This window comes from Galeopterus variegatus, unplaced genomic scaffold, assembly GCF_000696425.1.
Source record: "Galeopterus variegatus unplaced genomic scaffold, G_variegatus-3.0.2 Scaffold2381, whole genome shotgun sequence".
Classification (NCBI taxonomy): Eukaryota; Metazoa; Chordata; class Mammalia; order Dermoptera; family Cynocephalidae; genus Galeopterus; species Galeopterus variegatus.
Window position 1 is genome coordinate 91,053 of NW_007728492.1, and position 13,425 is coordinate 104,477.

General features: G+C 48.7%; 2 protein-coding genes across 2 annotated transcripts in view; both read right to left on the reverse strand.

Annotated features, from left to right (window-relative positions):
- Positions 1-972: 972 nt before the first annotated feature.
- On the reverse strand, positions 973-2,826 carry LOC103597663 (uncharacterized protein C4orf3-like). The gene is made up of 2 exons (XM_008581530.1): positions 2,727-2,826; positions 973-1,178 (listed from the first exon to the last, which is right to left on the reverse strand). Exons 1-2 carry the CDS (start codon positions 2,824-2,826, stop codon positions 973-975), a joined length of 306 nt encoding a protein of 101 aa, XP_008579752.1.
- A 3,680-nt stretch (positions 2,827-6,506) lies between these two features.
- MARCH8 (membrane-associated ring finger (C3HC4) 8, E3 ubiquitin protein ligase) overlaps positions 6,507-13,425 on the reverse strand; it is a 92,908-nt gene continuing 85,989 nt past the window's right edge. The window contains exons 4-8 of the mRNA XM_008581527.1: positions 12,310-12,392; positions 11,220-12,068; positions 9,599-9,797; positions 7,260-7,407; positions 6,507-6,875 (exon numbers count right to left, since the gene is read on the reverse strand). Of these exons, the coding sequence (XP_008579749.1) occupies positions 6,571-6,875; positions 7,260-7,407; positions 9,599-9,797; positions 11,220-12,068; positions 12,310-12,392 (1,584 nt within the window). The 3' untranslated portion in view covers positions 6,507-6,570. The remainder of the gene's footprint in view (positions 6,876-7,259; positions 7,408-9,598; positions 9,798-11,219; positions 12,069-12,309; positions 12,393-13,425) is intronic.

Below are 13,425 nucleotides of genomic sequence, written 5' to 3' on the forward strand. Positions count from 1 at the left end.
GATTAAATGCCAGCTGATCACCCCTAGAATGTAAATTCTTGTTAAATACATATTCAGATTTTAAAAACAACAAATGAGAAAGTAAACTCCATGAAGGCAAGCATTTTTGTGTTTTGTTCAATGCTGTTTCTAAACTCATGTCTGGCCGATAGTGAGGGCTCAAATATCTGTTGAAAGAGCACCGACTTTATAAGAATATGTTTGGGCCACAAGCATACTTAATACAACAGGATTAAAAAATAGGTCTGAAACACAAAATCCTATTTTAGGGAACTCAAGAGTTTAAAAGAAAGGGAGAAAAACAGGTAAGCGGACATGCATACTAAGTTTCTAATACTGGATATTACCTCCTTTCTGTAAGACTGTTTCAACCTGTCAAGCATGACATATCTTTTCATAAGAGTCCCACTTAATCTAAAAATGTGACTGGTATTTACAGCCAGTACACTGCAGGACTACATTTCCATTATAGCTTTTGTGTTTGTTTATAGCATTGATGCAATCTAAGAACACTTGTTCCTTCTCTCAAAATCCTTACCTTGCTTTTGAGTAATCTACTTTTGAATTTATAAATACCTCACATTATTTACCATATAATTTGCATCATACCAAATCCTGATCAACCGTTAAAATGTTAAAGGAAAGACATTGCTATATTTCTTAATGAATACACTAAACCTTTAGATACAAATAGTTTTATATTTAGCCTCTGTAAAGCCATAGATGTTTGAAAAAAGTTTTTAAACGTGAACCAAAGGGTCTAGTTTTAAGAACTTAGCTGTGCATGGGTGAGATCACTACCCATTTAATAGTGTTCTCCAAGTAACAGAATGTGGAAAATGAAAGGAAGATCACTTAGAGGTTTGAAGTTCTTCAGCTGCACAATCCTGTCTTCCTTATTCAAGAAGTTTGTAGTCATTTCCAGAATTCACTCCAGAAGCCAACTTCTTCATTTAGATGTCAGCAAACCAGTCAGGGCAAAAGATACATGAAGAGAAACAACACCACGTCGAAAAGGATAAAGAGCCAGAGATCCAGCCAGAAGGAGCGTCTTGGAAGCCCGTTTGCTCCAGACCTAGGCCGCACATCGTGGCTCTGCTGCTGCCTCCCAGTCTCGCACGAGCCTCGCCGCTCCTGAGGACTGTCCGGACCCTCTCCTGCTGCCGCGCCCACCTCCGCTCACTCCCACAGACCCGCTGCAACCCTAGTGTTGTGGGGCAAATGCACAGAGGAATCCAAGACCGTGCTCCCGAGGACTGTCCGGACCCTCTCCTGCTGCCGCGCCCACCTCCGCTCGCTCCCACAGACCCGCTGCAACCCTAGTGTTGTGGGGCAAATGCACAGAGGAATCCAAGACCGGCGTCAGGGTTGCAGTTTCATAGCTCTTTATTTTAGTGTCGCAGCTCTTTGTTCAGTGTCACAGCGCCTCTTTTTGCTTGCAAGCAAGGAGAGCACTGGGGAGCAGAAACTCCTGAGCCAGTGTCTCCCAGAACATAGGAAAAGACCCCCTTGGCCTAAATTCCCGCCCTTCTCCCTCCCAGGTGCTCATTCAGGTCCTCTTATGTAAATGAGGGATGCTGTCCTAATTTGGATTGGCTGGTTATGGGACACAGTCCAGTTGGTCATTTTAGGAGCCTAATTTGCCTCTGGCCCCTGGGGGAGGGGTGTGAGACTGCTTTATCTCATAGAGGGTGGGCCCAAGAAGCAAGCAGGGTAAAGGGCAGGGGCCCAAGTTGGCAGTGGAGCATAGAGTTTCTAAGTGGAAAAGGGAAAAGCTCAACAATTAAAAATGCTTAGAGTTCCCTGCAACACTAGCTCCTGGAAAAGCCTCAGTTCCCACTTAAACTCGTTCTTAGATTAAAAAAGCAAGCTACAAAGCAATATGCTATGTGACTGCAGTAAGCAAAATGCATTTTATGTATTTTATACAAATATTTATATACATCTGAGCAGGATGCCTCCAAATGCAATGACTAGGGCTCCAGGAGAACCCATGCCCTGCCGATGGGCCTTTCCCCGGAAAGGGGCTGTGTTTGATTTTACTCCCCTTTTGTTATTACCACACTGACAGCTTTGATTGTTGCACGCCTCCCCTTCACTGCACTGATTCTACCTTTTCGAATCTCTTAATGCTTAATCAGACATTCCCTCCCCTCCAAAGAGAGACCAGCCGCACTCCCTGGTCATCCGGTCAGCTCCATGTGAGCCCTGGGGATCATCCTGCCTCCCCACAGCCTGACACTTCTAGTGAGGAGCCATCCCCTCCGCTCCTTCCAGACCCAGCAATGCAGAGGTGTGGCAGGACCACAGGTCACAGTGGCACTTCAAGGCCCTGGAGAGACATCAACGCCTCTGTCACCAAGACGTCACACAGGCTGTGGGTGTGCACCAACGTTAGGGCCACCATGCACATGGATCAAGAGTTGGCAGACTTTTTCTATAGAAGGCCACGTGGTAACTATTTAGGCTGTGCGGGCCATACACCCTGTCTCGACTATTCAGCTGTGCCGCTGTAGCAGGAAACCAGCTGCAGGCGATGTGTAAATGAATGGGAATGGCGTATGCCATAAGTTTGTTTACAAAAAAACAGGAAGCTGCTTTTGAGAAGTTTGCTACCCCTACATCGAAGATGGAAGGAGCCCTGGAGTTGAGCCCTGTGGCACCCTACACCTGTCACTATGCTGGTGTCAAAGGACAAAAAGGCCTGGGGCACCAGTGCCTCACACCTGCCTGCAACAAGACCCCATCTGGTGTCTCTTCAGCCACAGGCCAGCGTTCATCAGGTGCCCAAAGCCAGTGGCTCCTCTCAGGAGCCTGGCCCCACATTCTGACCGGCGCAGGCTTCTCTTTCGGCACCACTCCCCTCAGGGCGCCTGGCCTTTCCCTGCCTGAGCACAGACCCTAGGCAGTGGCTTCCCTGAGGTCCTCCTGTCCTCCAGCAAGCTGCGAAAGCATCCTCGGGCTTAGCCTCCAAGTGTGCCGGCGGCGCAGCCGGGTTCGGATCGGAAGACTTCTCCCGGCTCGCCTGTGAGACTGCAGCAGGTCAGGGCAAGCCTGGCCTCCCTCCTTTCACCTCAAGCAACCCCTGACCTTGGCTGCACATGTGGGGTCACAGCCCTGCAGGCGTTTGCAGTCCGAGGAGGATCAGAGGCACTGCCAGTCCCCAGGGAAGCCCGCCAGGAGACAGCCTGGCAGAGCAGTCACCAGCAACCCTGCTGCTCCCCCTGGTCCTCTTTTCTCAGCTGGGTGTGGGTCAGGAAACAAGTACCCACAGATAAGTGGGTAGTTAAACAATCAACTGCTCCCAGTCACGTTGCCAGACACACCCTGAACTTGAGTCTGGCTTCCCTCAGGGTGACGAGTGCAAGTGGAGCCTGGATGTTTGAAGTCAGCACACCTGTGTGAAAGGCCTCAGTTTCCCTCCCATCCCACACCCCTTCCAGGCCCCTTCCACACACACACGCCCACCAGTGTCTGAGGAACAGGCTGAGGAAGAGACACCTCCAGAGGCCGTAGGGATTCCCCCCTGATGCACAAGCCAGAGGAACCGGGAAGGGGGGCCAGGGCCACTGGCGTCTGCCAAGGTCCCCAGCCTCCTCGCAGGAACAGTCTCACAGAAAAACTCCTTCTTAAAGAAAGGCTTTATTGCTGCAATTAGATATCCCCGTGTACAGCACAAACAACCCCCCGTACAGAATCACTCAAGTGGTAATACTGAGAAATAGTGAACATACGTGAAAGGATACAAAATTAGATATTTAGGTGACCAGAAACTTTCTTGGTTAAGAAAAACGTCAATTGTAAAGTGTCTTTTAGAAACTACACCTCACAGGCCAGTGTAAATCTGGTTTTTATTATCAACTCTCTAAAAACACTTTATCTAACTGTGCATCGATCAGCTGCACAACTTGACCGATTACCTCCAAAACAAAGATAAATGTTTTCACGTCCCTCTGTTTCGGTCTTCCCTCGGGCTAGAGATGGAAGCTGCATGTTTCAAACCAGATTTAAAAGGGAAAGTATCTCAAATGTGTGCTTGTGTCCAGCTACATCCACAGCATGGTGGACCTTCACCGGCTGCCACAACCCTCCCCCAGCCCCGCAGCCCTGCAGCCCAGACGGTGCGGCATCACCCGAGGCTCCTGAACTGGCCCAGCTGCCTGAGGCCTGCACATCCGAGGCCGGGTAGCGCACAACTGCAGGTTTGGAAGCCAGGCCTACACGACTGAAGAGTGAATTGAAGCAAAAAAGAGGGAAACATTAGACCTAGAGTACAGAGACACATTTTACAGGGTTTCCAGGAAATTCTTGCAATAAACTTGGGCACAAAAACCAAATTACTGCTGGCAGCTGAACAGAAGCACACAAGTAGAGGGTTTGCTGGCGACACCCGAGACCACTCCCTCTTCCCGTGACTGGCGCATAAGTAACCAGCCAGCCCCCCAGGCCCTGAGACCTCATCCCAGGTTCAGCCAAATGTCATACTCCCACTAAAGTTAGGTGCAAAATGAGGGAAAACGGGGGAATAAATAGCCCCCCAAAAGAACGTAGAGGGCAAGTTTCCAGACTAAAGGAACAACAGTAGACCTGATGCCCCCACTAGGTGGCAGCACAGCACAGCCTTGCCCTCGTGCTTCCCACCAGTCATGATGGGTGGAGGGTCTGAGGGCTCCGAGGTGCTGAACTAGAACCTGCAGGAGAGGTTTCCAGACTAAAGGAACAACAGTAGACCTGATGCCCCCACTAGGTGGCAGCACAGCACAGCCTTGCCCTCGTGCTTCCCGCCAGTCATGATGGGTGGAGGGTCTGAGGGCTCCGAGGTGCTGAACTAGAACCTGCAGGAGAGAAGGCAAGGGGGTGGCTGTGTGCTGGGCCAGGAGGAGGAGAGGAGGTGGTTAAGCAGATTATCCACAGAGCAGCCAGAGGGGAAGAGACAGCGTTAGATCTTCCTGAAAAGAAGGTGGAGGGCTTCACATGAGACTCTGGCTGGGCACGGGAGTGATCCAGGAGTCACAGTTATAAAGGCACCTCTGCCATAAGGGGGTGCCACCCACACTGGGTGGGCTGCCCAGGGCCCTCCTTCCCTAAGCACACTCTACCTCTACAGGAAGTGTCCGTGCTTTTCAAGGTCAGCATGAGGGGATCAATGGGGATTGGGGAAGGGTGAGCAGGCACACTAAAAGTCTACCCTAGTCTTCATCTCACCCACTCATCACTGTTGGGGGGTGGCAGGGATGAGTGTACAAACCAGGAACCTTGCCTGGGCAACTCTTAAGGGGCACGAGCAGGGATGACCTGGGATTCAGCTCCCCTGAGTGGACAGCCTATGGCTGCCTGGAGTCCCCAGACTGAAAAGGGGCATGGGTAATTGCACTTTGGGACACAGTGACACAAGCATGGGCTGGACAGGGCCTGGGAGACAGAGGAAGGCCATGGCAGAGCAGCCCCACAGACTGGGACCTGTGATCCCAGTGAGTCAGGGACTGGGTGGGAGGAGATGGCAGGACAGAGCCTGCTGCCATGAGCCCCTGCTCAGAGAGAGACCCTCAGCCTCCACCTGGTCTTCAGAACCAACCACAGGGCTTCCACTCTGCAAGACAAAGAAATCATCTTGTGTTTGCTTCATCCCCTTCATGGGACGGGTCAGGCACCTAAGGTTGAGAGAGGCTGAGGGCAGGACCCCCAGTAAAACCACAGGAATTCTGCTCTAATTGCCATTTAGCATCCAGTAATTCCCATGAAATCTGTTACAAAAAGCCTCAGACTTGTTTGTCCTGTTTTAAAGTCCCAAGTCTGTCTTATGGACACAGAGTGGATGTCACGCATCTCAGACTATATAAGGCAAAAAGGGTTTTAGATCTATTATAATGTAAAAGAGATAACAAGGGCAATGAAGGAAAGACTTCTAAATGAGACATTCTTTTAAGTGTCAATCCCACTGGACGCAAGTATTACAAAATAAAGACTGTCTTTTGTAAAGTGCTGATGGCTCAGTGAATCACACACCAACATACACAGAGCATCTGGCCCATCCGCTCGGGAAGGCTGGTGTGGCAGCATCGGCAGAGGGAGGGCATGAGTTTGGGTTTATAGGACTGTTTCAGTCCCCTCCCTGGGGCTTCCCTTAGTGAGGAGGGAATCCTCTTGCCACGGCTAGACATTCCAAATGCTCTGTTCTGGGGCAGGGCTGCAGCAAACTGGCAGAGGCTGTGTGCTGGACCCTGACGCCCCTGCTCCTGCTCTTCCTCAGGTTTGGCATTAATATTATTGTCTCATTCTGCTCAAGACCATGGGCAGGACCACAGCTGGCTCCCCATCACGGCATCACAGGGTCTTCCACCTTTCCTTCCCTTCCCACAAAGCAGTCTGGCAGAGGTGGGACCCAGCCATGCCCGACCCATGGGAGGGCTCTCCAAGAGATTCATTAAGGAGGGTTTAGAAAAGAGAAGCCACTAACAGTCACCTGCCCAGCCTATGCTACTAAAGGACAAAAGAAAGGTACACAATTGGCAGTAAACAATTTCCTTCAGCTCTTCATGGATGTCTAGGAAAACTACACCCTCTACACAATCAGACGTGAATGATCTCTGCTCCAGTGTCTTCAGGCTCTGTGCAACAAGAAGAGTTTGTGTCGGAATGACATATTCCACGTCCACCTTTATTTTCAAAGTTGGGCTCTGTTAGTGCAGATTTTTCAAAAATATTCTTTTTGCTTCTTTCTGGACAGTTCTGAACATAGATCACTCTATTATAAGCCTTGAGTCTCTTCCATAATTGCGCATACACTTTGCACTGCACGTACATAAAAAGAAGTCCTCCAGTGAAGCCGATGGCCACAACCACCAATTTAGTCCAAAAGGGCCACTCTAGAATTCCTGGAAGGGAAAAAAACAGCCTATCAGTAGATCTTATTTAAGATCTGAAGTAAATAAAACCTTCTATACCCAGTGGATTCTTAACTCATCAAATCTTGTTTTATCAAAGGAGAGTGAAAGAGAGTGCCCACAATTTTCATTCTGCTGTTCCAGGAGGTAGTTCATGGAGAGTCTCACACTCCACAATCTGACCTCTTCTGGGTTTCAAAAACTGCCACCACAGCAAGAGAGACATCCACAATGGATGCTTGGTGCCTCCTAACTGATGTGCCCCTCTAGAAACCCAGATGTTTACAGTTTGACTCCAACAGCACTGTGATCCTAAGACCCCGGTGTGCTCTCCAGGACCTCTGTGCTGAGCTCACCTTGCAGCTGAGTACTTACCTGTTGCCTGCCCCTGCTTGATCTCCTCAGCAGTGCGGTCAATGAGCACATACAAGGACCAGACCACACAGGTGATGGCGATGACATGGAATGTCACTGAGCACATGATCTTCCTGCGCTCGCTGGCCGTCATCTGCAACTTCTCCCACTGGAAAGACAACACGCAGAGCGTGGGGCTCAGGCTCAGAGAAAAGGGCCACAATGGGTGGGAGAGCATTGTAGATGGGTAAAACTGGCTTCCCGCCCACAACCCCTTTCCCAAACTAGATGAATTTCCCAAAATGCCCAGAGTTGTTCTCTTTAAACCACTAGGCTTCAACCAGGTACCAGGAACGGCCAACTTTCTATGCAATAAAAAGAAGCTGGGACCGAGATGAGGGCTAAACTACCAGCACGCCCACAACCCCTTTCCCAAACTAGATGAATTTCCCAAAATGCCCAGAGTTGTTCTCTTTAAACCACTAGGCTTCAACCAGGTACCAGGCACGGCCAACTTTCTATGCAATAAAAAGAAGCTGGGACCGAGATGAGGGCTAAACTACCAGCAGCAATCCCCTTTTCTGCAAGCAGACATTAGGTGGCCTGAGAAAGAACTGTATGATTTCAGTCCTGATGCAAACATGTTGACCCGAGCCCCAGCTACTATGTTCTAAGTCTCCCTGACTTGCTAACTGGCATGGACAGGCAGAAGAAGAGGGCTGATGATGCCACAACACACTGGCAGATGGGTCACACTACGTTGTGAAGGTGAATGGCAGACAGCGCTCACTCTTTGATCCTCTGCTACTCTGGCAGCAACAGCTTGAAATCGATGCTAAGGGTTCCTGGTACAAGCAGACTCTGCCAGTCCCATCTCCTCTAGGAGCTCATTAGTTTACTCCAAATAGCCAGATTTTCTTTTCATTTACTGGTTTCCGAATAGGAAGAAAACACATAAAGGTGGAGAGAAAGAACAAAGTGTAAACACTGTATATCCTTTGTTAAACCTAACCATAGCCTCTTTCCAGATGGTTCTATACAGGGTAAGGTGAAAAAACAGCACCTCATGGATTATCTATATTGTCACAGTGTCATAAGACTCACTTGAGAGATTAGCATAGAGTAGGTATCCAATAAATTATAGTTAAGTAGTCCCGCCTGCCTTTTCTAACCACCTGACAGCTTTCTACTGGGTCTCATGCACTGGGGCTTCCTACCTAAAGCACAGATCTAGTGCCTCAGCGTCCCCTGCTCCCTGCTATTTCCTAAGACACAAGCAGCTCAACCCTTTCCCACCTCCCGAAATGCTCACCCTTACCTTTTGGGTATACACTTTTCTCCAAAGACAACTTGCCCTCTTTAAACTTTTACTTTGCCTCCAAATCCTACTGATCCTTCAAGAATTACTCTAAAACCCCAACATTCTATGATACTATTACCCCCACCCCGCTTCCCCAGTTCTCCAGCCCATAAAGAGCATTTCCTTCTCTAAATGTCTAATAAAAGCTCCACAGTAACATAATTTAGCATTTAATTGGCACTGCTGTTATTTTGTTGTGATTCCCCTTACAATTTATATATTAACATTTTGAGACAGGAATAGTCTTTTACCCTTCCAAACAAAACCTTCTCTGCTGGGCATATAGAGAAACATGTTGAACAGTCAGTGTTTAAACGGGAGACAGTGCCACAAAGTTCCTCTCAGAAGGGAGCAGGGACTTGGGACTGAAGACAGCTGCATGCCACATCATGTCCTTGGTTCCCTTCCCTTACCCATCACTCACCCGCCCTTGATCCAGAAAATACCTATCACAGGTGTATATAAATAAATCTACTGTGTACTACACTGTGCTGAGTGCTGGAAAGAGATACTCATCTCTAATATACAAATAAATAATATACTCATCTCTAATGTACAAATAAATAATCAAAGAGGCAAGACATGGACAGTTAATACATACGAAGTTAACTGCTGACTAAGACATTACAAAACAGTCACAAGCAAGCAGTCTCAGTTTGAAGGAAAAAGAAACATTATGACAACAGTCAGAAAGAACTTCCTGAGGGGAAAAACTTAGAAATCAGTACCAGAAATAACCACCTCTACAATGTGAATACAAGCACCAGCTCCACTTTTTACAGAAATGAACACAAGCAAGCTCTGGCTCCGCGGCCAGAGATGCTAACTCTTCCAGGGTCCCTCATTTCAGGCATGGCGAAGCACTTCCGAGGCATCTGTTCCTCACACGTACTTTTCTCAAAGGCTTCAGCTTGCTCTCCATGATGAACTCGTACTTGCAGAGCTCGCAGCAGCGTGCATCAGAGCTCTTGATCCACTGCTGCAGGCAGGCCTGGTGCACGAAGTGGAGGCTCCCGGTCTTTCTCAAAGGTTTCAGCTTGCTCTCCATGATGAACTCGTACTTGCAGAGCTCGCAGCAGCGCGCATCAGAGCTCTTGATCCACTGCTGCAGGCAGGCCTGGTGCACGAAGTGGAGGCTCCCGGTGCAGCGGCAGGGGGTGATCAGAGGGCTCTCGTCATCTCCTTCACAGTGGCAGATCCTACGGTGGAAGGAAAACCAGTCACTGACAGGAGGGCCCCACGACAGGGAAGGTGACACTTCTGTGGAAAGTCAATCCCCCCGCAAAGAAAACTTTTAGAAACAAACATCACTGAGTGACTACAAGCACAAAAACATACAAACACAAATGAAAACAATCACTACAAACTAAAAATGTCTAGCTTACCGCACCAACATGGAAACTCTGGATGGCATTTGGCAACAGAGAGGAAAAAATGATATAAGAAATGACAAAGCAGTCATTTTTGGGTAAGACTTAAGAACTTCACTGAAAGGTGAATTTAAGGCAACAGGGAATCATCTTCCAGAACATAACATGTTCAAATATTCAGAAGAAAAATTCCTATGAAAAACAAAACCAGTACTCTACCTTCCAAAAATATCACAGTGACTTAAAAAGATGATGATGTTTGCTTTTTAGCTTTAATCACTAACTCCACCTTCACACACCATAACCACACATCTCCATCCTGTCTCACTCAGGGAGTGAGCAGAGATCACAGCGCCCTCCAGGGCCTAAAAACTTCACATTGTAAGGAGCTGCAATGTCATCCCCCCCTCCCCCCCCCAGGACCACTCATAGCAGTAAGTGAGAATTAATTTAAAAGTATTCATTACTTCTAAGGAAGCATGCAGCCAGATGTAACTGCTAACCTCAAGGAACTTAATAGGCTTTTGAGACACAGAGAGGTCTTTTTCCAGCAGCTGGAATAGTCAGCACACCTGTCCGAAAAAGAGCTGGGCCCTGGCCCAGTTCTCAGGCTGCTTCAGTGAGGGGGTTTTCTGATCCAACTGTTAGAAACAAGCACAGCTGGCAAAGGGCAGACTGGCGAAGGCACAGAATGGTGACAAAAAGTGAATTCTGAAAGACTCTGGAGGCCAGATAAGGATGTTGCACGGGGTAGACAGAGGTGGGCAGAGGAGTTAGGACCTGGGCAGACGTGGCCACACTCAAGTTAAAAGGAAGGCAGAAAGGAGTTCCTGGAGGACAGCCGCCCCCCACACACACATCGGGGGGAGTGAGGGGGGAAAAAGAAGCTGGGGGAGGGGCAGCAAATGCTTAAAATCTGGACCCACAAGCTAGACAGCTGGAGATACTGTTTTCTTTCTTCCAATTACTTCATGCAACGTCTACTTATTTTTAGTTGACAAGAGCCAGCTTGGTCTTTAATATGTGTAGCTTCTTCCTCTTTTATCATCTGTGACACTATCTTGGGGCCCACGTCATAAAATTTGGTTTTTCAAATGATATCAATACTCTAGTCTTCTGGAGAAAACATTAACCCACAATTGGTTATAACTGCCTATTACTTCACTTTCCCAAAACTTCACATATTAAAGCAAGACGAGGCTATGGAGGTGTGGGCAGAGATGGCCAGTATGGCGGTTCCTGGCAACCAACCTGCAGGCATCCCCTGACGTAGACACAGGGGATATGGGGGGACACTTTTCAGAGAAGGGAGAAGGACAATCCAGGTCACTGTCCTTTTCTGCTGAGCACAGGGGCGCCCGCAGGACCCTGCTCTTGAGTTTGGTGGACGTGCTGTCCTCGAAGACATCATCGTCGCCCATCTCATCAGAGCAGAAGCCCGTGCTCCCCGCCAGCCCGCTGGAGGACTTGGCAGCGTGCAGGTGGATGGCACAGCTCTCCAGCTCGTGGAACCTGTGCAGGCTGCTGGTGCTCGAGCCATGCGAGAGCGAGAACAGGTACCGGAGCAGTCGCCGGCTTCTGGACATGGCCTCGCCATCTGTTTTCTCTTCCAAAAGTGGGATGTGCATGTCCCTCTTGCCAGCTTCGACCTCTGAAGCAGATGAACGATTAGCAAAAAGGGAAGAGGAAACACAAGAGTGTTTGGAATTGCCAACAGGTTTGCAGTTCAGTGTTCTTTTTTCTTTATGATGGAACCTGTTAACTCTGAGACCTGTATCTTGAGGGAGTATCAATCTTCCTTCAGAACAAGTTCTTTCCACATAGTCAAAACTTTCCAAGGCATGCTGGGCCCTCTCACCCACGTCGTTCAGGGACTTTGAGAACTTTAGTGTTCTTCTGGCTTGGGTATTCTTATCAGGCTTCAAGGCCTGGACCCGTTCTGAACCAAAGAAATTTCTCTTTGACGCCTGTAATGTGTCTTTACAGATAACTGTCTCAGTGAGCCCTTGTGTCAGAGAACTCTGGCATTGAGGAGCTTTCAAGACAACAGCAGACTGCACGGGACTGTGGTGACAACACTCAGAAAACACTGCACTGGAACTGCATGCAGAACAGTGGAATAAAAGCACAGAAAGTAAAAACAATTTTAAAAGAGAATAGACATCAAAGTGAAGAATGAGACTAGTGTGGTAACCAGGTGAGCAAACAGCACACAAAATTGGGCCAACTGTTTAGACCAAAGGAAGACTGGTCAAGCAAGTGGGAAGCTGAGAACCTGCGACACTAATGCTTATTTCGGGGGTGCACACCGACCATCAAGGCTTCTGAAGCAGAGCGTTACCTGCAGATGTCCTGGTTGGATGGCGTGATAGAAGTGCGAGAAAAGGCGTACACGGGGGCTGATGCCGATGGAGGACTCCCAGCCTGCAACAACACACCTCCAGTTAGTGTTCAGGAAGGAGCCAAGGGACCTGTAAACACCATCTCCTTTTGAATGGCACTGGACAGAAAACCTAAGATATCTGCTGTTTCTCACAACTCAATGAGTAACATGTACTAGGTCCTTACACGCCCAGGCAAAACACAAACAGCATTCTTTTCTTCTCATCTGTGGATAAAAGCGTAGCCAAGGAATACCTGAAACTATGGAACACCACTAGCAATCTCCTGCAGGTTCAGGGGCCGTTTATGCCCTAAGCATCTAAATTTAATTAGTTCCTACACACATTGAGAAAAAATAAGATGCTATGCAAACGCAAAAGAAACGTGAGGTGCCACACCTGCCAACACCTGCTTCCCCAGCACTCTTTCACCTAGGTCCTGAGATAACCCTAACCAAGGCTGGCAGAGGGGAGGGCTCTCTCCTACCTCAGCACCTCACACACGGTGCCCATGGTCTGGTCCACGATACCTCGCTACCCTGCCAGAGTTCTTTATGCAAAAGAGAGACTACTACATCCAGGGCCACCAATCCATATAGCTCAACCCAGGGCCTAGGAAGGGGCTGAGCACAGAATGCTCCCAAGAGATCTAATCTCGGAATTGTGAATTAAGAAAAATAATCAAGAAAATTTAAACTTGAAAAATGTGTAGCCAAGAGATCATGGGATAGAAGAGGGCCTCTGAGGTGTGATGAACAAGCCAATATTAAAGACTTAGAAGGGAGAGGAAGCACCACAGTGGGAGAGAAGTGGAGGGAGAGAGACGGGGGCAGGGAGAATAGGTGAGCTGAAGGTGCAAAACCACCACTAGAGGGCCCCCGCGTCCCATGCCAGCCCCTGTGGAGCCCTGGCTAGGCCTTATCAACTCAGATTCCAGAGTCACAGCAACACTCGCAGGGAGAATAGGTGAGCTGAAGGTGCAAAACCACCACTAGAGGGCCCCCGCGTCCCATGTCAGCCCCTGTGGAGCCCTGGCTAGGCCTTATCAACTCAGATTCCAGAGTCACAGCAACACT

What these genes read in the sequence shown, in the direction of transcription:
- LOC103597663 (XM_008581530.1), bottom strand. Translation starts at nt 2,826, where the DNA reads ATGTGGGGCCAGGCTCCTGAGAGGAGCCACTGGCTTTGGGCACCTGAT. An exon ending in TGGGGTCTTGTTGCAGGCAG is followed by an intron (nt 1,179 to 2,726) that starts GTGTGAGGCACT and finishes TGTGGGAGTGAG; the next exon opens with CGGAGGTGGGCGCGGCAGCA.